Raw genomic sequence first — 24,636 nt, 5'->3', positions numbered from 1 at the left:
TTCCTTCCCTTCCCCACCCCCCCCCAAAAAAATTCATAAATCAATGATGTAGAAAAAGTGTGGAGGGGAACTATATCGCGCGGGCGGATGAGGCGGAGCTGCCTTGGGGGGGGGGGGTGAGGAGGCGGTGAGCAAGCCACGGAGCTGCCGCGTTTGGTCCCGCCCTCCCCCCACCCAGCCGGCGGTCTGATTGGCGGGCGGCGGGCGGCGATTGGACGCGCGGCGCTGTCAGTCGCTATAAGTGACGGGTGGGTGGGCGCGTGCGCAGTGTCAGCCAGCCTCCCTCAGTCAGTGAAGGCGGCGGCGGCCCTGAAGCGCGGGGGGCGACAATTCCTGAAATCCAGACTTTATTTTCCGGCATATTTCTCTCTCTCTTGGTGTGTTTTTCCTCCATACTGACTTGCAAAAAATATATATACATCTCATCTAACCATGGCACAGATACTCCCCATCCGCTTCCAGGAGCACCTGCAGGTAAGGAGGGGAGGAGGGAAATAATTTAGGATTTAAAAAAAAAATGTTGTAAAAGTGTGTGTGCGAGGGACGGAATAATGCGCCGGACCCGGTTGTTTAGCAACCGAGGCCTAGCTGTGTCTCCACAGCCCCGGGGTGGGGTATCTGAGGGGCTGCTGCTGCTTGCTGCTGCTGCTGGCAAAAGGGGAGCTTTGTGGCTAATCTTTTCCTCCTCACACAATTAATTTTAAAATCAGGAATTATTTTTTTTTTTTACCCATGGGTGCTGCTCGACCATGGGGCCAGCATCTTTTGTGATTTAAACATTTTTGTTTTAATATTCTCAATTTGGCAAAAAACAAACCCCTCTCTCTCTCTCTCTCTCTTTCTCGCTCTCTCTCTTGCTTTTCCTATCGTTTTTTTAAAAAGCGTGTGGTTGATATTCTGAAGGGGGGCAGGAGGGTAAAGTGCCCCCCCCCCCCTCATCCACCTATGGGGGCTGCTCGACCAAGGGTGGCAGCATTTTGTTAACAATACATTTGGACGTGTTTTCTCAATTGGCAAAAGCCTCCTTTTTTTTATTGAGATGGGAAGCGTGTGGTTGGTATTCTGGGCGAGGGGGGGGTAGAGTGCCCCCCCATGGGGGCTGCTCGACCGAGGGTGGCAGCATCGTTTAAATAAATAAAAATCTGGAAGTGATTGGCAAAAGCCACTTTTTAATCGAGATGGGAAGCGTGTGGTTGGTATTCTAGGAGAGGGGGGTAGAGTGCCTCCCCCATGCCACCCATGGGGGCTGCTCGACCGAGGGTGGCAGCATCGTTTAAATAAAAAAAAAAATCTGGAAGTGATTGGCAAAAGCCACTTTTTAATCGAGATGGGAAGCGTGTGGTTGGTATTCTGAAGAGAGGGGGTCACTCTACCTTTTTTTTTCCGCCCCCCCCCCCCAAAAAAAAACCCCTGGGGTTATTAGACCGAGAGAAGGGCAGCCTGTTGTTGATGCGGATGTTTTTTGGAAGCGGGTTGATTTTTTTTTTGGGGTGGTGGGGTGGTGTAGGTATAGAGGAATAAACTTGCCTGGCTTTTCTCTTTTCCCCCTCCACTACCCCAGGGAGCACTCTGGCTGGGCGGGAGAACTGCTGGTCAAGTGTTCTAACGGAAGGGTCAACGACCTGAAACGTTAACTCTGTTTTTCACTCTCTGCACAGATGCTGCCTGGCCTGACTATTTCCAGCATTTTCTGTTTTGTATTTTAGATTCCAACATCCGCAGTGATTTTGCGTGTGTGTGTGTTTTGTGCTGGTCGATGTGAAGGGACGCGCTGTCGTTTTTTTTATTAAATGTACCTTTTTTTTTGTCTTAAATGATTTGTGCCTTTTTCATTCTTGAATGAATGGAATAAAATGTAAGCAACTCTTTCAGAGCCCAATCCCGCCCCGCCGCCGTTTATCACTTGCAGTCAAGCTCTAGTGCAGCAGGGATTGAAATGGAAACTGGCTCAGTCGGTGCCATAAACCTGTTTTACTCGGGGGAAAATTGATGAATTTAATCTAAAAGCAACTGCTTTGATCAATCTCCGTACTCTTCGTGCAGTATAGAACTATTATGCAGTGTAAATACTAACCAGATTGGAAGCCGCAATCTGGTGCACAAAGCTTGTTTATGTGGCGCAGATTTGATCCCATTTCTAAAGTTTGTTAATTACTTGCTATTGCTTTAAAATCAACTGTTTCCACTAAATTCTGCAGCATGCAGGCTGTTGGGATTTTCCACCCCGTGTGCGGTGTAGTTGTGTGGGCAACTTGGCTGTTTACCGATTTTCATCTTCATCATTAGTGATGGATCCCCACTTCCAATTGCGACATCGCTGCAAACTCTAGGTGAAGCCGCATCGTGCGGCGTTCGTGCCGAGATTGTACGAGAGCACTCGGGAAGGGTGATTGCAATCTGCTACATTAAAATCTGTGGCGGCTGTTTGCATAAGATTTAAATTCGGGCTTCCAATAGTCTTGTGACCACCCCTCAAATCAGTTTGTAGCCTTTTAATCTCCGAGGGAGAGTCGCTGTATTCTGCCACTGTTGTTTTAATAATCCACTCGCAGTGATGTTTACCGTCTCCCAGCCGAGTTTACGATATGAGATATTGGGCGATGACTAGATTTTAATTGTACTGGAGTTTGCCTGGTAGCGTTAACGTTCCGACTTTCCTGTCCCTCTTGTCTCTCCGCCCCCGTGCTTAGGGCCATATTTGTCGCAGTGGTTATTGATTGGCATACAATCTGTTCGAACTTTTAAATTGTGTTGGCCAGAATCGTGGCTGGTCGGTGAAGTGAATCAAATTGTAAATGAACAGCTTGCAGTTGTGTCTATAAAGTTGATTAGGGTTTTTTAAGTTTAAAAAGGAAAACTCAATTCAGTTTGAAATTGTTATGGTGCTCAAGAATGCATAAGCAATTTTACTTTCCTGTGTTCATTTATCAAATTCTCCTGTGGCTTCATCTTCCCCTACTTCTCTCTGATGCCTTGTGACCTTAACGATCTATTACTGAGGGTTGTTAGTTAGTGAGGGGTACCTTTTACAGGTATATGGGGGCAATAGTTCAGGACATCCCCACACCCAAGTAACATTTCACATTCTACACGTCAATTGGTGCAAAACATGTTACTATAATGCTATAATCTGCACATGTGCTTCTGGTACTAAGCAAGCATAGTCATGTATCTGCGCAAGGATCAGCCATTATATCATTGCATTTGTGTTGCGTTTCACATAGTAAACTTTTTTTTAGTAAACAGTAATGGGTAAGTTTGGGTAGAATTGATGTATAATAGATTCTGCAAAAACAACAATCTAATTGATTACCCAAAAGCAGAATCTCAATGTTCAGTGGTTGAAATAGTTACAGAAGACCAACTGTAGCCTTAATTACTACCAGTATCATGCCAGACTCTGAAGATTACACACTGAAGCAGTATGTCAACAATCAATGTTGTATTTGTGTACATTTTCATCTTTGTACCTGTAGTGTGCTACTATTGGTAAAGTATTCCCAAATTTGGATGATGCCATCCAATATTCTAGATGCAGTAACTTAATGGATTGGAAATAGGAAGCGTCTACTAAATTCCAATATAAAATTCTCAATGGGGGTGTCTATGCATTTGCCTGTGTCTTGGGGCTTTTAATGCATTTTTTTTTAAATTCTAGGCAGCAGCAGTCAGACATTAGCAAGTGCCTCAGTGAAATCTTAGTGTGTTGTAGATGGCACTTTTTTTTTTTTTTAAAAGAGTCTCCATAAAATAGCAGTTGAGCTGTAAGCAGAAAGACTCTTTGCAACCTAGAATTATCTGGCATACACTTTTTTTAATTGTGACTAGTGGGTTGTTTTTGATTAGCCATTATTTGTGATTGTCTGAAACTCTGATTTAATTCTTCACTGATCAAAGATAATGTGATGGTACTGGTAGAACCTTTTTGCCCAATTTGTGGAATAAGTTATGAGTAGCCCATTGAAGTGAATGGTGCAAATGTGTTTTGAGACAATTGAATGCCTTCTAGCAAAGATTGAAATATATGTGAGAAGGTAGACAGATGGGATTAGCTTTCTTTGAAGTGTTTTTTTGAGCTACTAGTCTTAAATTCTAATGGGTGCAAAACATTTTTCTTAAAACCGACCCTGTGCATTTTGTCCCCCTCTGGTCAGTTGTCATTTAGACATAACTTCCTTGCTGGATACAATTATAGTCAATTCTTGGTATCAACCATGGCTCAGTTGGTAGCATCCTCGTCTGAGTCAGAAGGTCACGGGTTCAAGTCCCACTCCAGAGACTTGAGCACAAAAATCTTTGCTGACACCATGGATGGAGTGCTGCACTGTTGGCAGTGCTGTCTTTCAGATGTGATGTTAAACTGAGGCCCTGTCTGCTCTCTTGGGTGGATGTGTAAGATCTCATGGCACTAATTGAAGAGCAGCAGTGGGAGTTGTCCTGGTGTCCTGGCCAATATTTATCCCTCAACCAGCATCACTGGAAAAACTGATTATCTGGTCATTATCACATTGCTGTTTGTGGGAGCTTGCTGTGTGCAAATTGACTGTTGCGTTACCTACATTACAACAGTGACTACCCCGGAAATTGGCGCGGTCCAGGCCTGCAAGACCATCAGCAGGCCGGGGCCGTTGGAGGGAGCAACATGTGGCGGCGTGTGCTGCTGCAGGAGGGCGACGGCTGCAAAGCCAGGTCACTGATTGCAGTGTGTGCAGGAGGGGCAAAGGAGCAACAAGAGTTTGTAGCGGGAAGTGACCGGAGCCCAGGGGTAGCATGGGCCAGCCCACACTGCAATGTGTGCGCACGCTCGGTCTGTGCAGCAGAGCTGGTTTCCAGTTAGTCTTGGGTAATCCTTGCCACTGGTCCAAGACCTAGCTCTGTCAAGCCCGTGTGGTGGCTGGTGTGCAACGGCCACCCCACGTTTTTGTTTTTTATATATATATAAATATCTATCTATCTATCCAAGCACTGGCATCTTCCACCCTTCATAATGTAGTTCGGGATGTGGAATATTAAGTCCTTTCATTGAAACACCTGTGAACTCATCCATTTTTGGTGTGGAAGCAAGTCATCCTTGCTTCGAGGGACTGCCTGTGATGATGACACTTCAAAAAGAACTTAATTGGCTGTAAAGTGCTTTGGGCCATCTGGTAATTGTGTAAAGTGCTTATATTAATGCATCTTCCTGTGGGGGGGGGGGGGGGGTGGGGTCATCTATCTTAAAGATTCTGAACTGATCCTATCCTTTGCTGACATCTGTATGTACCTGGCCATGCTGGTTATCAAGAGTAGGATCCAATGCTATTTCTTTCTCCAGGAAGCATCCGACTGCAAATTCTGGGCTGTTTACTAGCAGTAGTGTGGTTTAGGTACTGATACTACCACTTGGAGTGAAAATCAGATGTTTCAGTATTCAATTCTAAAGTGGGTTCTTGGCGTTTGTTTAAAAAAAAAATTACTCAAGTTCACAATCAGTTATTTTCCTGAGTGACCACTTGCAGTAAGGCTGCAAATGCCTTTTTTATTCATGGAATGTGGGCATCGCTGGTGAGACCAGCATTTATTGCCCTTAAGGTGGCTGCCATCTTGAACTGCCACAGTCCCTGTGGTGAAGGTGCTCCCATAGTGCTGTTGGGGAGGGATTTCCAGGATTTTTGGCATGGCAAAAGGCATGGCAATATATTTCCAAGTTGGGCTGGTGAGACCTGAAGGGGAACTTGCATGTGCTGGTGTTCCCATGCTGCAGCATTGAGGTGTGAAATATAATCCAATATATGCTTGAATTATTCTAACTCACTGAGCCATTGCCAAGTAGAGACTGGATATTTCCTATTGAGTTGAGAGCCTGCCTTCTAACTGAAGAGCAAGAAATGGAGAACAGCACTGAAGTCCTCCTGTCCAACTTCCCATACCTTGGCAAGCTGTGAATTGAGACTAGTAGGGTTATAGGAGCATCGTGATGGTTGAACAGTGATTCCTATAAGATGGATCTTTCCTCCAATCTAGTTGTACCTCCCTTTTTTTTTTAATGTGAATTTGTCTAGTATTCCAGTACTGAAATCATAGATATTGTCACACATTTAGACTAAAACAACTCCCTTGTTTTTTAAAAATAAATAGCAGTCATTTTTAAAGCGATAGGATAAATTGCCTTCCATGCATCTGATTTGGAGTCCCTGTAAAAGTTGTTTGGTGAATGTTGCCTGTTTCATCCTTGTATTGGCTGCTATGGATCTGCTGAGGGGAGGAGACAGGAAGAAGATACGGAGCCTTTTCTTGTCATGTCAGCTTTTGAACCAGCTCCTGCCTTTAAAATTATTTGCTTGGATGCTGAAGCTAACTCCTTGATGTACTTATAAATCCAGTTCATGAACAGTTAACCAAAATAAAACTGCAAATATCTAGGCTGTCTCATGGAGATATGGCCATTTTTATAAGTCTGCTGGACAAATGAACCTTTCGTAATGGAACCAGCTAGTGCTTCATTCAATGGTGTTAATGCTGCTAATTAAATGACATTTGATCTTTCAATCAAGGATGCAGACTGGTCATCTTATAAATGTGACCAGGGCATCGAACTCTGCTCGTGAGCACATGGAGCATCACAGCAGCTGTGTAGATGAAATCTGATGTCTTATCTCCAGGTTGGATTCTTTTCAATCTGTATGGATCAGATAATTGCCAAATGGCTGGCATGTTTTGATTGCTAAGGCCTTAGACTGGATGAGTACAACTATTAATCTGGCATTGGATTTAACTATCTAGAACATCAAGATGAATGCCATATTGCAGGCTCCTCTGCTGAAGTCATATCTTTGTATAACTGATAATGGGCAACACCTTCGTGAGTGTTCTCTCCAGAACTCAGCTAAAATGCTGATGGTTCGTGTCTGCATTGTTAACATTGCAGAGACTGTTGGTTGCAGGCACTCTTCCTCATCTGTTTAGTGGGATACTTTGTGTGCCCATGATCTGATCATGTGCTCACCATGCTGCTAATTCCTGGTATAGAAATTTACAGCACAGAAGGAGACCATTTTGGCCCATCGTGTCCATGCCGGCCGACAGCCGCACTGCCCTCTGTCAGCAGCCCTGAAGGCTACGTATAAACTTGTGAAAATGGCGGAAAGGTAAAGAGCAGCCAGTCCGTCCCACACAACTGACTCCCCTTACACTGACATTCTACACTCCACCCCAACCCCCCAACTGCAGCCATGTGATCTCCTGGGAGAGGCAAAAACCAGATTTAAAAACCCTGTCATCTTGGAAGTTGTTTAATGACTGTCCCTTTTTTTGGGGGCGGGGGAAGGGAGGGAGGGAGTGAGGGGGTATGGGGTGACCTTGGTGTCATTGTCTCCCAGAAGATGTACCTGATGATTCTGATTTTGGTGATGTAAAACTGAGCCAGGTACAGTACTGTCATAGTGCAGAAATATCAATTGATTGACCAATCAGTCTCATTGAGACCTGGAAGGGTACACCTGTCACTTTCTGGGGACTGGTGCACTGCTGCAGATAACCTTGAAAACCAGGTTGTAGTTTGGAATAGAGGGAAGCTTACTGTTGGTCAATGCTAGAAAACTGGTTTAACCAATTAAACTGGTGATACAACTCTCCAGAGGCTCTTGTCAGCCTGTGCCTAATTTCTTTGGGCATGCTTTAGATCAGAGTTGCCCAGCAGAAATTGCTGACTAGCCACGTAGCTCTGGTGACCCCATTTTAGCCGCATGCACTACTTTAGTGGAAATCACCTTGCGCACAGGTTTCAGAATTCACGTCCATTTATTTAACAAACATACACAACCAGATAATCAAGGAAATAAAGCACTTGCACACTACTTTTTGTCTTACTATTTTACCAACAAATGCACAGATTATAAAGTACCTGTGAATGACTTTTGCTCTTTTATTAACTAAGAAATGCAATTAGTCACATCTGGCTTCCCAAATTAACCACATGGCCAATGGGTAACATGTTGGACGACACCAGTTTAGATGATATGGCCCACCAGCGCGAGCATTTAGTCCATATCCAGCACATGGAAAATTTACATGTGGGTTCTCTGATTCTTGACTTGTATGAGGTTGATCACCCAGTGGTCAAAAATGCTTGGTCATGTATAATTTTGTAAGCAATTATAAACCTGGATGCTGATAATCTGATTCATCACATGAATGTGTGCCCAGTATTATGGTTAATGGGTAACACATGATTGGGATAACCAGTATCTTGTGTGAAATGTAGTTTGTGCAGTTTCTGTGAGATGAACCTGGGTCTGTCTTGCACCTTTGTCCAAACTGGCAATGTTCCAAGTTGTAATCCACAGGCCTACAAGCCAGAAAGATTCACCAACTGAGGCTGTGTGGAATTCCAATTTTTCTTAGTTGTTCACAGGATGTGGGCGTGCTGCCAAGGCCAGCATTTATTGCCCATCCCTAATTGCCCTTGAGGGTGGTGGTGAGCCGCCACCTTGAACCGCAGCAGTCCGTGTGGTGAAGGTGCTCCCACAGCCTTGTTAGGGAGGGAGTTCCAGGATTTTAACCCAGTGACGATGGAACGGCAATATATTTCCAAGTCAGGATGACGTGTGACTTTGGGGAATGTGGAGGTGCTGGTGGTCTCTTGTGCCTGCTGGCCTTTATCCTTCTAGGTGGTAGAGGTCATGGGTTTGGGAGTTGCTGCGAAGAAGTCTTGGCAAGTAGCCTTGCTTCTGTTAAGCTTTAAACTTGCTGATATGGCGGGTTGGGAAAACCGCTCCCTGCAGTATTGAACAGTATTCAATTTTAGAAGTGAGGCTAAATCATCGAAGTGTTGGTCTTCCAAGTGGTAATGGAAATGAAGACAGCACCCATGAAGAAGGTTGCAAGCAGCCAGAGTAAGCTGGTTAGAGGTATAGGCAGCCAACCACTTTTTGCAAGGTAGTTGTCTTTTTGTTGTAAGAAGCTTTGCCATTTTTAGGTGGGGAGAGGTGGGCTTGTAATTATGTAAGGCTACTAACTCACTCCTGGCTCAGTACAGTTTTGATCCAAGATTGCATGTTGAAGTATAGATAAGCTGGTTAACTTGTCACAACTGTAAGCAGGTGAGTTAACTCCATTTGGAGTGTCCAACAAAATCTGTAATTTGCTTTTCATAGACTATTTATATAGTGCCTTTCATGACGACGTCCCAAAGCGCATTACAGCCAATGAATTTTTTTTGAAGTGAAATGTGGGAAATGCAGCAGCCAATTTGCACAAATCAAGCTCTCTCAAACAACAATGTGATCATCAATCTGTTTTTTGTAATGTAGATTGAGGGATAAATCTTGACCAGGACACTGGGGAGAACGCCCCTGCTCTTCAAAATAGTGCCATGGGATCTTTTACGCCCACCTGATAGGGGCCTCGATTTTAGGGGCCTTGATTTTAACGTCTCAAAGACAGCACCTCCAACAGTGCAGCACTCTCACTGCACTAGCGTGTCGGCCTAGTTTTTTGTGCTGTAGGTGCTGGAGTGGGACTTGAACCCACAACCTCTTGATTTGAGGTGAGTGTGCTACCCACTGAGTCACAATTTGTGCAATATCTGCAATTTGTGGAAATTTAACAGTACAGCTACTCATGTTTGGGTTCAGGTTCGAGACTACTCCTGTAGCTGAGCCCTTGCTCTCTGCCAGTCACTGAAGCTTTTGGTACTAGCTATCTTTTGAGGACTTCAGAGGGACTTTCCTACAATTGGCAAGCTGAGACATGCTCTTTAGAAGGTGACCTGTGCAGCTCAGATATAAATAACCTGAGATCAGTTGATCTTGTATGATTGGAGACAGCCCATTTTGTATTTGTTGTATGACTGGCCCTCGAACTAACACATTAGGTACTGAACTTAACGCTTTTATACAGAAAGAAAAACATTGCATTTTAGTGTCATTCATGACCTGATTGTCTGTTTTACAACTAATGAAGTCACTGTTGTGATGTGGGAAACGCAGCAACCAGTCTATGCACAGCAAGATTCCACAAACGGCAATGAGAATCTGTTTTTGCTCTGTTTGAGGGATAAATATTGGCCAGGACATCAGTGATAACTCCCCTGCTCTTCTTCGAAATAGTCCTGTGGGATCTTTTTCTGGGGAGGTGGGACCAGTACAAACCAGACGGTCTGCACCTGGGCAGGACCGGAACCAATGTCCTAGGGGGAGTGTTTGCTCATGCTGTTGGGGAGGAGTCAAACTAATATGGTAGGGGGATGGAAACCTGTGCAGGGAGACCGAGGGAAGTAGAATGGGGGCAGAAGCAAAAGATAGAAAGAAGAAAAGTAAAAGTGGAGGGCAGAGAAACCTAAGGCAAAAAAGACTATTACAGCAAAATTCTAAAGGGGCAAAGTGTGTTAGAAAGACAAGCCTGAAGGCTCTGCGCATCAATGCGAGGAGTATTCGGATGAATTAACTGCGCAGATAGCAGTTAATGGGTATGATGTAATTGGCATCATGGAGACATGGCTGCAGGGTGACCAAGGCTGGGAACTCAACATCCAGGGGTATTCAACATTTAGGAAGGAAAGACAGAAGGGAAAAGGAGGTGGGGTGGCATTGCTGATTAGAGGAAATTAATTCAATAGTAAGAAAGGACATTAACTTGGATGATGTGGAATCTGTATGGGTGGAGCTGCAGAATAACAAGGGGCAGAAAACGCTAGTGGCCGTTGTGTACAGACCACCAAACAGTAGTCGTAAAGTTGGGGACAGCATCAAACAAGAAATTAGGGATGCATCAATAAAGGTGCAGCAGTTATCAGGGTGACTTTAATCTACATATTGATTGGGCTAACCAAACTGGTAGCAATGCGGTGGAGGAGGATTTCCTGGAGTGTGTTAGGGATGGTTTTCTTGACCAATATGTCGAGGAACCAACCAGGGAGCTAGCCATCCTTGACTAGGTGATGTGCAATGAGAAAGGACTAATTAGCAATTTTGTTTTCCGAGACCCCTTGGAAGAGTGACCATAACATGGTAGAATTCTTTATTAGGATGGAGAGTGACAGTTAATTCAGAAACTAGGGTCCTGAACTTAAGGAAAGGTAACTTTGATGGTTTGAGGTGTGAATTGGCTAGAGTAGACTGGCAAATGATACTTAAAGGGTTGACTGATAGGCAATGGCAAACATTTAAAGATCACATGAATGAACTTTAGCAATTGTATATCCCTGTCTGGAGTAAAAATAAAACTGGGAAGGTGGCTCAACTGTGGCTAAGAAGGGAAATTAAGGACAGTGTTGAAGCCAAGGCAGAGGCATATAATTTGGCCAGCAAACCTGAGGACTGGGAAAAATTTAGAATTCAACAGAGGAGGACAAAGGGTTTAATTAAGAGGGGGAAAATAGAGTATGAGAAGATGCTTGCCGGGAACATAAAAACTGACTGCAAAAACTTCTATAGATATGTGAAGAGAAAAAGATTAGTGAAGACAAACATAGGTCCCTTGCAGTTGGATTCAGATGAATTTATAATGGGGAACAAATAAATGGCAGACCAATTGAACAAATACTTTCCTTCTGTCTTCATGAAGGAAGACACAAATAACCTTCTGGAAATACTAGGGGACCGAGGGTCTAGTGAGAAGGAGGAATTGAAGGATATCCTTTATTAGGCAGGAAATTGATGGGATTGAAGGCTGCTAGTCTGCAACCCAGAGTACTTAAGGTTCCTATGGACTGGAGGGTAGCTAATGTAACACCCCTTTTTAAAAAGGGAGGGAGAAAGCAGATAATTATAGACCGGTTAGCCTGACATCAGTAGTGGGGAAAATGTTGGAATCAATTATTAAGGATGAAATAGCAGTGCATTTGGAACGCAGTGACCAGATCGGTCCAAGTCAGCATGGATTTATGAAGGGGAAATCATGCTTGACAAATCTTCTGGAATTTTTTGAGGATGTAACTAGCAGAGTGGACAATGGAGAAGCAATGGATGTGGTGTATTTGGACTTTCAAAAGACTTTTGACAAGGTCCCACACGAGATTGGTGTGCAAAATCAAAGTCCATGTTATTGGGGGTAATGTACTGACGTGGATAGAGAACTGGTTGGTAGACAGGAAGCAGAGTCGGGGGTAAACTGGTCCTTTTCAGAATGGCAGGCAATGACTCGTGGAGTGCTGCAGGGCTCAGTGCTGGGACCCCAGCTCTTTACGATACACAATTCCTTCATCCAAATCATTGTATAATATCTCCAAGTTTGGAGATGGCACTGAACTGGGTGGTGGTGTGAGCTGTGAGGGGGAATGTGAAGAGGCTGCAGGGTGACTTCGACAAGTTAGGTGAGTGGGCAAATGCAGTATAATGTGGATAAATGTGAGGTTATCCACTTTGAGGGCAAAAACGCAAAGACAGAATATTTGAATGGCAGATTAGAAAAAGGGGAGGTGCAACGAGACCTGGGTGTCATGGTTCATCAGTCATTGAAAGTTGGCATACAGATGAAGGTGGCAAATGGTATGTTGGTCTTAAGTAGGGGATTTGAGTATAGGAGCAGTTGTACAGGGTATTGGTGAGGCCGCACCTGGAATATTGTGTACAGTTTTGGTCTTCTAATCTGAGGAAGGACGTTCTTGCTATTGAAGGAGTGCAGCGAAGGTTCACCAGACTGATTCCCGGGATGGCTGGACTGACGTATGAGGAGAGACTGGATGAACTGGGCCGTTATACATTGGCGTTTAGAAGGATGAGGGGATCTCCTAAAAACATACAAGATTCTGACTGGATGGGACAGATTAGATGCGGGCAGATTGTTCCCGATGTTGGGAAAGTCCAGAACCAGGGGACACAGTCTTAGGATAAGGGGTAGGACTGCGATGAGAAACTTCATCACTCAGTTATTAACCTGTAGAATTCTCTGCCGTAGAGCGTTGTCGATGCCAGTTCATTGGATATATTCAAGAGGGAGTTAAATATGGCCCTTATGGCTAAGGGGATCAAGGGGTATGGAGAGAAACCAGGAAAGGGGTACGGAGGGAATGATCAGCCATGATATTGAATGGTGGTGCAGGCTCGAATGGCCTACTCCTGCACTTATCTGTTTCTATGTTTTGCATCCACTCGAGAGGGCAGACAGGGCCTCCGCCCTCAATTTTACGGCACCTCTGACAGTGCAGCGCTCCCTCAGCACTGCGCTGAGTGTCAGCCTGGATTTATGTGCTCAAGTCTTTGGAGTGGGACTTGAGCCCACAACCTTCTGACTCCGTTGAAGTGGCTCTTCGAGAGATAAATGGAAAAACTCATCATTTCAGAAAGAAACTGGTTTGGAAGAGGCCAGAATTGGGAGTATCAATAATCTGGCGGGTTGGCGACCACTTCCAAGTGGTCGTTAATGGGATCGTGTGCTGTTTATAGAATGATCAGGGAGGTTATGGCTGAACTGCACACAACACTAGTTAGACCACAGCTAGTGTACTGATTACACTTCTGGTCACCACATTAGAGGAAATATGTGACTGCAGTAGAGGGGATTTGAGGATGTTGCCAGGACTTGAGAATTTTAACTGAGGAAAGATTGGCAAGGCTGGGGTTATTTTCTTTGGAACAGCAAAGGCTGAGGGATTTAATTGAGGCCTCGATAGTGGATAGGAAGGACCTATTTCCCTTAGACACTAATAACTAGGAGGCATAGATTTAAAGTATTGGTAGAAGGATTAGAGGAGAGTTGAGGAAATTTCACCCAAGGGAAATGTATGGAACTCGCTGCCTGACCAGGTGGTAGAAGAAGAAACCCTTAGCGCATTTTTAAAAAGTACTTGGATATGCACTTGGTAGTGCAGTATGGACCAAGAGTTGGAAAGTGGTGTAGAACATTTTATGGGTTCTTGGACAAGACAACACCATCAGGCAGCAGTCAGTATGTTTTGTTTAATGGATCAAGATTTATTAAGCTTACAGCTCTAGTATACTTGACGACAAAAGGCGCTAATTAAACGAAAGCTCGCAGTCCTATGTCTCTGGAAACTTCTTGACACAGTCAATGTCATCTTCAATCTGTTTGGTGCTACTCCAGCTGTTTGTGTGACAGTATTTGAGTATCACTGTTTTAACCAGTTTCTTATCAAAGGCTTGTTTGGCCAGTGTCCATATATGGTCTTTAACAAAATCACCTTTTTTAAAATTTTGTTCTCGTGATCCAAATTGTCACTCAGACCCGAGGTAGTATCTTGGCCATTCCTGCCTCCAGTAATTTCCATCAACCTGACTTTGTCCATGTTGCACATTCTTTTACCCTATCTCCTTCACTCCTAACAAGCAGTGCCTGGTCTGGTACCAAGGGCCCATTTCACACTGTCTCCTCTAGTCTTGGTTGGTGCCCAGACTATCTCTTTAATCTATCAGATGGGTACCTTAACTTCAATCATCTGCCTTAATTTGTTTCTTTACAAAAATATGAACTATAGTTAGTGTAATTAGTTTTGTTAAAGGAACTCTAATTTCTACTCTGCATGTTGATTTTGACCATGTTATGAGCCTAGTTAAAACTGCTTTTTGAATGTGAGCAGTCTCTAACATATGTATATCTTAGTGTGATGAGGTTGGATAGCTCTTTTGGCCAGCATGGACATGTGGCCCTCTTCTGTGCTGTAAACTTCTGTAATTCTTTATCGGGCTGCATCAATTTTATGCTCTCTTTGACTACCAATTTTTTATTTTCTGATTTACATCTTTTAGAAATATGTAGCATTCCTTGTGTTTTAGATCTAGTTTTGCATATACAATTAACACTGCAAACTGTCTAAATGCTAGTAATCTTGCAATTCATATGGTGTAGAACATTAAATCCTGCCTTAAAATGACATCTTTGACGGGGGTAGTGGAGAAATAGTTGCTCAATCTAACACTTGCATTTATATAGTGCCTTTATCGTAAAACATCCCAAGGTGTTTTACATGAGCGTTGCCAAACAAAATTAGATACCAAATCTTGTGACCAGAAGCTTGGTCAGAGTTTTGAGAAGTGGAGATGTTTAGGGAGGGAAATCGAGATTAGGGCTCACAGCTGAAGGCACGGCTACCAATGGTGAAGGAATTAAAATTGAATGCACAAGAGGCCAGAATTGGGGGATTGCAAAGGGGATGAGGAGGGGTGAGGCCACGGAGGGATTTAAAACAGGTGGTGTTTGAGCCAATCACTGTTCCCTGTAAGGTGAGTGGCCGCACGGATCCTGTGCAACTGGCTTTTCAATGCACAAACAGCGCATTTGTGATAATTTGAATGATCCATGCAGCCCCTTAAAGGGACCATGCAGCACCAAGAAAAATTAGAGACATTAGCGAGCACAGGGAGGGTGTGTGTGTCTCCAGTTTATGCAAGGTTAGGAGGCTGGCCAGGGGAGTACTAGAATAGTGAGTTGTTGCATGAATTACTGCATTTTTGGAAGGATGAGGTGGTAATTTAAAGAGGGTGCAGGAACGGAGACCTGAGGGTTCACGCACATTAATCTTTGAAGGTGGCAGAACAAGTTGATCAAGCTATTGCAATAACTTGTAATTATATAGCACCTGTAAGTGAAACGTCCCAAGGAGTGTTATGCAATTAAAAAATGACACCAAGCCACAAGTAGAAATTAGCACAGGTGACCAAAAGCCTGGTCAGAGGTAGGTCTTGAAGGAGGAAAATGAGGCGGAGATAAAGCACACAGAATTCTTTTTTTATAAATAGAGGCACAAAAGTTGTGCTGAACCATTCTAACCCAGTTAAACAATGCCTCGATTTCAAAATTCTCATCCTTGTTTACAAATCACTCCATGGACTTGCCCCTCCCTATCTCATCTTTTTCAGCCTCACAACCCCACAAGATGTCTGCGCTCCTCAGATTCTGACCTTGAACATCCCTCATTATAACTGCTCAACCATTGGTGGATGTGCCTTCAGCTTCCTGAGCTCTGGAACTCTCTCCCTAAACCCGTCTACCCCTCTTTCCTCTAAGATGCTTGTTGAAACCTACCTCTAAACAAGCTTTTGTTCATCTGCCTTAATTTCTTCTGTGGCTCGGTGTCAAATTTATCCGTGCGTGTAACACTGTTGTGAAAGCGTCTTGGGACATCTTGCTACATTAAAGGCGCTATATAAATTGATTATTATAAATCACCTGGCTAGAGTATTGTCATTCTGGGCACCACACTTCAGAAAGGATGTTGGCTTGTGCAGCAGAGGCGATGTTGAGAGAATGATACCAGGGGTGAGGGACTTCAGTTATGTGGTGAGATTCGAGAAGCTGGTATTGTTCTCCACAGAAGGTTAAGGGGATCTTTAAGAGCCATTTAAAATTTATGAAGCGATTTGATCGACATTGAGAAACTGTTTCCACTGGCTGAAGAGTCCATAACCAGAGGTCTTGAAAATTTTGAATGAGTTGGACAGGGTAGATGTATAGAATATTTTCACTTGTGGGAGAATACAAAAGAGTCACTAATAAATTCAATAGGGAAATGAGATTTCTTTGCAGTGGTTAGAATGTGGTTCTTACTACCACAGGAAGTGGTTGAGGCAAATAGCTTCAGATGCTTTTCAAAAGGAAACTGGAGTACGTGAGAAAAGGAAAGTTATACTGAAAGGCTGAAGAGGTAGATGGAAAGGGAGGAGACTTGTGTAGAGTATAAACACCAGCACAGACTCTTTGGGCCAAAGCCTGTTTGTGCTGTATATTCTATGGAATTTGTTGACTGAAATACTTACAGCTTGAGTCAGTTGTACACTTAACTGAAAGGAATGTGTCTTGAACCAGTGAAGACTTGTCAGTTTCCCATTTGTGCCAAGTGTCCAGCTCTACCAAAAATCAGCTGAAACTAACCAGTAATCAAATATCTCCATGGGCGGTCCCTCGAATGAGGATGACTTGCTTCCACAAGAGTTCAGATGTTTCAATGAAGGACCTGATGTTCCAGTCCTGAACCAGTTGAAGGTGGAAGATGCCTGTGCGTGGATTTTTATTAACGTGGTGACGGTTGCGCACCAGCCACTACAACGGCTTGACAGAACTAGGCCGTTATCCAGTGGCAAGGGTTAACCAGGACAACTGGAGACCTGCTGTGCTGCATGGACCTAGTGCGCGCACACATCGCAGTATGGGCTAACCTGTGCTGCCCCTGGGTCCTCTGCTCTTCTGGCCCCCATACCCTCATTCACCACACTTTTGCCCACAATGTTCCAGGGCCTGCCGCTCCAGCTCTATTTATAGACCTGACCAGTTCTCTCACCGGTCAGGCCAGCCCACAATTTGGCCACGAACTCACTCACGAGCATCTCTTCAAAAGATCCCAGGCTCACTGCTGCTCCAGCAATACATGCATTCCTGTAATGATATCTGGTGCAGTGGTGTAAAACATTTCATTCTGGATCCTATAAACTGTGCAAGTAGTTCTGCTATATTTTGCATATGTAAGTAGTAATGTAATTACTGCCATGATTGGGGGAGGGGCTTAACTACACAAGCATGATTTCAGTTTTCTAAATGTAACTTTTTTGTTCTCTACGACAATACATAAATTGGGGGTGGCATGTGAACTCATTTTCTATGTGAGAACCTGATCCTGTTCTTTCAGCCCTCTAACTTGTGTCCACAATAATAAGTCTTGAATGTTCTATTTTAGAACTTGCTGCATAACAACTATGGAATTTTGTTCTGTGACTTTTTTATAAAGATTGGAAAATGGAACAGGAGGACTGGAATTCTCTCCATCTACCCTGTCCAACCCATTTTATAATAAAGAACTCTCCTCTCTTTCCACCCCAGGCTTGGGCCGCACAAGTATCAGTCTGCTTCTGGGAAAGACCCATTGTGTCTGCTAGATTTTTGAAAGTGTTATCCAATTTGTCCCACTCCCCCTGCTCTTTCCTCATAGCCCTGCATTTTTTTCCTTTTTTCAAGTATATATTTAATTTTTTTTTTCAAAGTTACTGTTGAATCTGTTTTCACCACCCTTTCAGGCAGTGCATTCCAGATCATAACTTGCTGAGTAAAAATAAAATTCCCCTCATTCCCCCTGGCCAATTATCTTAAATTGATGTCCTCTGGTTATTTACTCTCCATGCTGGTTTTGATTTGAACTCTTATTGAGCGGGCTAGTCTTGCAGGGTATTTGTCCTTTAAAACATGCAGGGTTTCCTATGAATATATTAGTGACTGCTGAGATTCTTTAAGAGGCAAGCTGGGATAATATGGATCTACAAGCAATTCCTGCTGGGAATGGCAAATTTCCCCCAAAATTGAGCTCCTAATTTCTGCTGTTGAATTTTAAAATGATGTGACACTTTTTTTTTTTATTTTGTCAGTGATCCACTACACAAGTTGATGGTTGCATCTGGTCTTTACTGCAGAATTTGTGTAGTTCTCCACTATATATAGTTGAAGCTGCTTGGCTCCCAACTTTAATCTTTCTAAACAGGAATAAGTTAAACAAGCAATGTCCTTGAGCTTGGGAGGAATCGGAGGGTGTCTGTCATATGTTAAGTAGATATTGATCAGAGGAATTTTAAATTTATATGCTCATTTGTGCTCCTAATATCTACAAGTGCACAGAAATGGGCCATTTGGCCCAACTGGTTTATGCTGGTAATGCCCCATATTATCCCAGCAGGCCACCATACATTTCACCAGCATATCTTTCTACAGGTTGAAACTTCTTTATCCAGAACTCCCTTATCCGGAACTATCCCTCATCCAGAACCGTTCGTGGATGACACATGCGCAGAACTCCATGAACAAATTGAAGTCCTTTCTCACTGCCGACTCTTGCAATCACTGGCCTGACCCTGTGATCCATCGCCCGCCCCCCCCCCCCCCCCGATCTCTCTGCCGCACTCCCAGCCGCTATCCCCTTGCTCAGTCCCGGTACCATCCAATTTAACGTGACCACCCCGCGTCCGGAAAAATCCATTATTCAGGCTAGGTCCTGAGGGTTCTGGATAAGGGAAGTTCAACCTATATTCCGCTCTCCCTCTGGTGCTTATAGATGCATTTAAAGAGAAGCTAGATAACATTTGTCTTGTGTACTCTGTGGTAGTGAGTTCCACATTCTCCCCACTCTCTAGGTAAAGAAGGTTCTCCTGAATTCCCTATTGGGTTTATTGGTAACTATCTTGTATTCATGGCCCCTAGTTTTGGAAGCAATGTTTTGTTGTCACATACTATTTGCTAGCCCTTCTATTCACCTTCATAAGCAAGGCTGCTGTAACTTTTGCAGATTTCACCACAAAATGGAAGCCATTGTGAAATGTAAACCCTGAAGTCGCATCCTGCTTTTAGTCACCATAAACCAATGGCTGTAGTCTTCAATAGATAGAATTACACTAGAATTCCAATTATGCCAAGAATCTCCTGTTAACTGAATTTGATGTGGTCTCTGTAAACAAGCAGTCCTTGGACACTCTATCATAGTTGTGAATCTTCTTGGCGATGTCTTGGTGCCTGAATGCCTGCTTGGCATCTGATCAGGATGACTGCACTAAAGTGTGATCCGACCATGGCCCTGTATAGTTTGAGCATGGTTTCTGACAGTTTGTTCAGCTATATAGCTCATTCTATTTCCTGTTCAGTGATTTAATATGTTGTGCAATGTCTATTAATACTCCAATGATCTCAATGCCACGGAAGCATGGTCTGATTCCTTTTTGGCTAGAAATAAGCCCATTTGATCTGCAGTGTTGAGTGCTGCACTGAGGTGCAGGCTTTCGGATGAGACGTTAAACAAAGGCCCTGTCTGCGCTCGGGTGGATGTAAAAGATCCCATGGCCACTATTTTGAAGAGGAGCAGGAGAGTTATCCCTGGTGTCCTGGGGCCAATATTTATTTCTCAATCAACATCATTAAAAAAAACAGGTAATCTTGCCGTTATCACATTGCTGCCATGTTTCCAACATTACAGCTGTGTTTCCAACATTACAAAAGTGACTACACTCATGTACTTAGGACATTACAAAGCGCTTTACAGCCAGAGGTGGTGAAGGATGATGCATCAGACTTTTTTCATCTATTAAACCCCACCCATCAAATATTTTATTTCAACTTTATTTTGCAACCTGTGCAAATTGCTACTTTGCTTCCCATATTTACAGTGGCTGTTGTTGTTTTGAGATTTCCCTTTCCACTTCCTGTGTTCTGCAGAAAAACTTGGCCTTCAGTCTGGAATTATCCTAAAACCTTCAGCACAACTGGATTCTGGGAAGCAGTCTTGTAACCTAGTAACTCCTTCGATATCGATCTCTTCCAAGGGCACTGTTTTGTTGGTGTGCGCAGTGCACATCTTTCTATTGCTGGATCTCTTTGCCTTTCCCCACAAAATGGAGATTGTGGCCACCACTTCCATTGCCAGTGCTTGATTTCATCTTTAGTTTGTGTAGCCTTGATCATGTAGGTGAAGGTGTCTATTGACTGCTTCCATAATTGTTGCTAATCTGACACCCAGGTGTTGGTTTAGATTAGATGGTATCCTTGCTGGTTTGGGGAGATCGATGTATATTGAGACGCTACATGGCAGGGGGTGTGGCTACATGGTAAGAGTATGATTGATGTGTGAGTCAGTGGGCTTTGCATAATGTGTCAAGAATATTTTTGTTTTCCCCACCTCAACCACTTTCTTTTTTTCCCTGCATGGGGCCCTTTAAATTTGTACGGCATCTCTTCCAGCAGCTGGTAAACGGCCTGCGTGGGACCTTGTCCTCAGTGCGTGGCCATGCACCGATCACAACATTGCCCACCAGCTAAAGGGCATGAAAACTGAAAAATGCAGGGTAATTGATTAGGATGATGGCAGGTGCAGATACATTGAAGATGGAAAGCGCGCCCTATAGATTCTCAAATCATAGAAAAGGCTAGTGAATTTTGTGATGCATTGTCATATTCTCTCCAATATGGGAGCTGTGGGGGGAAAAATTACTTTTGAGTAAATAGTAAAATTGGTTACTGCCAAATTGGTGTTAAAGGGATCAGTAGCAGTTGGAAGAACTGTTCAGTTATTGAAACATGGAATGCTTTACCATGGGATGAAACCAAGATGAATGTAATTTAAAAAGGATCAAGTATTTGAAGAGCCCATCAGAAGCAGGGAAATGGGGTTTGAGTGGATAGTTCCAGTTGAAGATATAGCGAGGGCCTGTGTAATTTCTGACTTTTTTTTCAGTCTGAGCTCTTAAGCTATTTTGACCATGTATTCATGGGTTTCTGGAGTCTGCAACTACAAATGTGAAGCTTTGCTGCTGGCTTTCTGTAGACTTTGATGTAGCATGGTGATATTGTCTCAACTGTTTGGATCTACAAAAGTGTGAAGAGTCCAGCTGAAGCACTAATGGTTCATGTGTTGCTCTAGTCATGGCATAGCCACATCAGTGGCTAGGGGCCTAAAGCATGTTGGTAAAAAAATCATTCAGTTTACTGGACTGTGCAGCTTGTTCAGTTCAGGAGTAAAAGGTTTCTGTCCAATCTCAGTCCCAAGCAAAGCTATAGTATTCAATCACCAGGTGGATATAGCTTTGTAAAGATTGAAATCCTTAATCAGGTCAAGTTTCGAGTATTCCTACTTACTACTTTTCTACTCATTATTTATTCTCTGGACCAGGTAAAATTAGTTGCATTTGTATTGCGCTCTCGCTCTTCATGAATCTGTGGTGGTTGCAGATGAAATTCTGCACAACACCAGATTAACTTCCTACTTTGAATAGCACCATGGAATCTTTAATGCCCCTCAGTACAGCCAGATGGGCTTTAGTTTTAATATTTGACGGATGGCATCTCTGACAACAAAGCACTCTTTCCTTCCCCCTCCCACCCCTGTATTGCACAGACTTGATTTCAGTATATTCTAAGCCTTTTGCTGGGTGATGAAGAAGCTGTTGAAACATTTGGAATGGCAGTGCCCTGAGATCCTCTGGAGGATGGGCTACAGTTGTCCTAGTTCCTGTGATTACTGCAGTTATCCTGCACTTCATCTGCAGTACTAGGGCTACAAATTCACATCTTCCAGTGTCATTTCACATTTATTACAAAATTAGCAACATCTGCATTGGCACTGATAACAGCATTTCATTTACACTATCAGAATAACTGGTTTCTCAGCTGGGAAAAGGGGTTAGCAAAATGGAAACTTATTGCAGCGTTGAGGCTCTTTTTTTTTTTAAATTGATGAATTGGGATTTGCTGGGTCTGTTTTTTGCGATGGGAGCCATTATATTTCAAGATTTTTCTGTTTACATTTCTTGAGTATAATTACTCTAATGCAGAATTTTTCAAGGGGAAATGCCCCATCTTGCACACTATATAGATGGGATATTGGTAGGAAACATTCTTTAAATTCTGACCTGATCACAGATGATATTCCATGGGTGTTACTTGATGCCCAACATCCTTCAACTTTTTGGGAGTTGTTGGATAATGATGGGGAGGGGGAAACTCCAACTCAACTTTTCCAGAAAATTCAATTCTATTAATGGCACCCTGGTGAGATTGGCAAGCTTTGTATAGATTTTGATTGCACCCGGACCTATCACAAATTTAGCTGGTGCTACTCTGGGCATTATGCACGAGGTTCTGTTGGCAAATAATTATTTTGATGCCCATTGGTGAGCATCTTAATTCCTAAACCTGTGAAATTGAACTGTTTTTGGTTATCCATGGTAAAGCTGTTGCACTAAAATTGTCCAGACTGGTCCCAGTGACTGTTCCAACTTGCACAAGCTCCTCCTTTTTTTTTTAAGACCAGTGGCTGTCGCACTGGGGTTCACGAGTGGCTCTTGGGTAGAGCCACAGCTGTAACCTTGCTGTGAGCCTGTAATTCTGATCTAGCATTCGGACTGTCCATGGTATGGTCATGCAAATTAAACTCTAGTTAGTGGCATCAAGTTTCCCATTGTATTTGTCCACTTGTGTTTTTGTTTTGCTAGCTGGGTCAGGTGTTCTTATTTCTGATGGATATACTGGCTTATTTAAAATGTGTGCATGACTCAATAGCAAACTCTCAATGTCATCTGCATGAATTGCCAGCAAAGATGTTTATGCAGTTTGACTAAAACATGACCTGCAACAGCAGTATCATCTGCCTAGTAATGTGAAAAGAAGAGACTTGCATTTATATAGCGCCTTTCACTACCACCAGATATCTCGAGCACTTTACAGCCAATAAAGTACTTTTGGAGTGTGGTCACTATTGTAATGTGAGAAACACAGCAGCCAATTTGTGCTCGGCAAGCTTCCCCCAAACAGCATTGTGATAATGACCAGATAATGTGTTAGTGATGTGGGATAAATATTGGCCAGGACACTAGGGATAACTCTCCTGTTCTCTTGGAACAGGGATCTTTTGGGGCCTCTAACATCTCATCCGAGACGTGAAGTCCACAAAGTAAAAGTATGCTCAGGAGCACCACCTGAAAAGTAGAAGCGGAGCATTTCCAACTATTTTTAAATAAAAGCTGGCACCAGTATTCTAGAGATAGCCCTGTCATGTTTTTTGTCTCTAATACAAATGCTGTACTTGTAAGAACGAGCTATCTGCAGTCAGAGTACTGCCTACATGATGGGTCATTTGACACTTTTGGAAATCCTGAATGGGTGTTAAAATTTCTCTCCTGGACCCCCCCCTCCCAAAAAAAAAACTTTACTTCAGTCCATCCTCTTAAACAAGTTTATCTCCTCCATATTGTAGGAGCAGCTTTGCTCAGATTTTAGAGCTAGACTCTGTTGCATTCGTATGTGACTAACTTTGTTGGAGGGAGCTTTGCTGCGTCACTAGATAAGGCAAATTCTAGTCATGGAGCATCCAGTTTCAGTTGGGATTTTTTTTCCCTTCTCTAGTCAAAAGGCGATGGACTCATTTAGAAAACTTTCACAAACATTAGAACCTGTCCATTTCTTCTAAGTGAAGGAAGTATGGTGATGGAAACCTACAATGAAATGGGTTGCAAAAACTTATGACTGCTTTTGATTTTCCCAATATAATGTAGAAACATAGAAAATAGGTGCAGGAGTAGGCCGTTTGACCTTTCAAGCCTGCACCACCATTCAATATGGTCATGCAACTTCAGTACTCCTTTCTCTCTACCCCTTGATCCCTTTAGCTGTAAGGGCCATATCTAGCAAACTGGCCTCAACAACTTTGTGGTAGAGAATGCCACAGATTCACAATTCTGAGTGAAGAAGTTTCTCCTCATCTCGGTCCTAAATGACTTGCCCCATATCCTTAGACTGTGACCCCTGGTTCTGGACTTCCCCAACATCGAAAACATTCTTCCTGCATCTAACCTGTCCAATCCCATCAGAATTTTATGTTTGAGATCCCCCCTCATTCATCTAAATTCCAGTGAATATAAGCCTAGTCAATCATGTCTTATGTCAGTCCTGTCATCCCAGGAATCAGTCTGGTGAACCTTTGCTGCACTCCCTCAATAGCAAGAATGCCCTTCCTGAGATTAGGAGACCAAAACTGTACACAATACTCCGTGTGGTCTCACCAAGGCCCTGTACAACTGCAGAAAGACCTCCCTGCTCCGATACTCATCCTCTCACCATGAAGGCCAACATGCCATTTGCTGCCTGCTGCAAGATGTATTTGAGCAAAAATACCTCCCATGGTTCAATAGTTCAAATCGAACAATTTAAATAAATGGCACAGGAAGTGTTTTCAATTCAAAT

General features: G+C 43.3%; 1 protein-coding gene across 5 annotated transcripts in view; it reads left to right on the top strand.

Annotated features, from left to right (window-relative positions):
• Positions 1–279: 279 nt before the first annotated feature.
• cltcl1 (clathrin, heavy chain-like 1) overlaps positions 280–24,636 on the top strand; it is an 86,500-nt gene continuing 62,143 nt past the window's right edge. For all 5 annotated transcript variants that reach the window (XM_070888054.1, XM_070888053.1, XM_070888058.1 and 2 more), the window contains exon 1: positions 280–474. In XM_070888054.1, coding sequence (XP_070744155.1) covers positions 433–474 — 42 coding nt within the window. In that variant the 5' untranslated portion in view covers positions 280–432. The remainder of the gene's footprint in view (positions 475–24,636) is intronic.

This window comes from Pristiophorus japonicus, chromosome 8 (assembly GCF_044704955.1).
Source record: "Pristiophorus japonicus isolate sPriJap1 chromosome 8, sPriJap1.hap1, whole genome shotgun sequence".
NCBI classification, from domain to species: domain Eukaryota; kingdom Metazoa; phylum Chordata; class Chondrichthyes; family Pristiophoridae; genus Pristiophorus; species Pristiophorus japonicus.
Note: the sequence above shows the minus strand (reverse complement) of the source record. Positions and strands in the feature narration are given on the sequence as shown.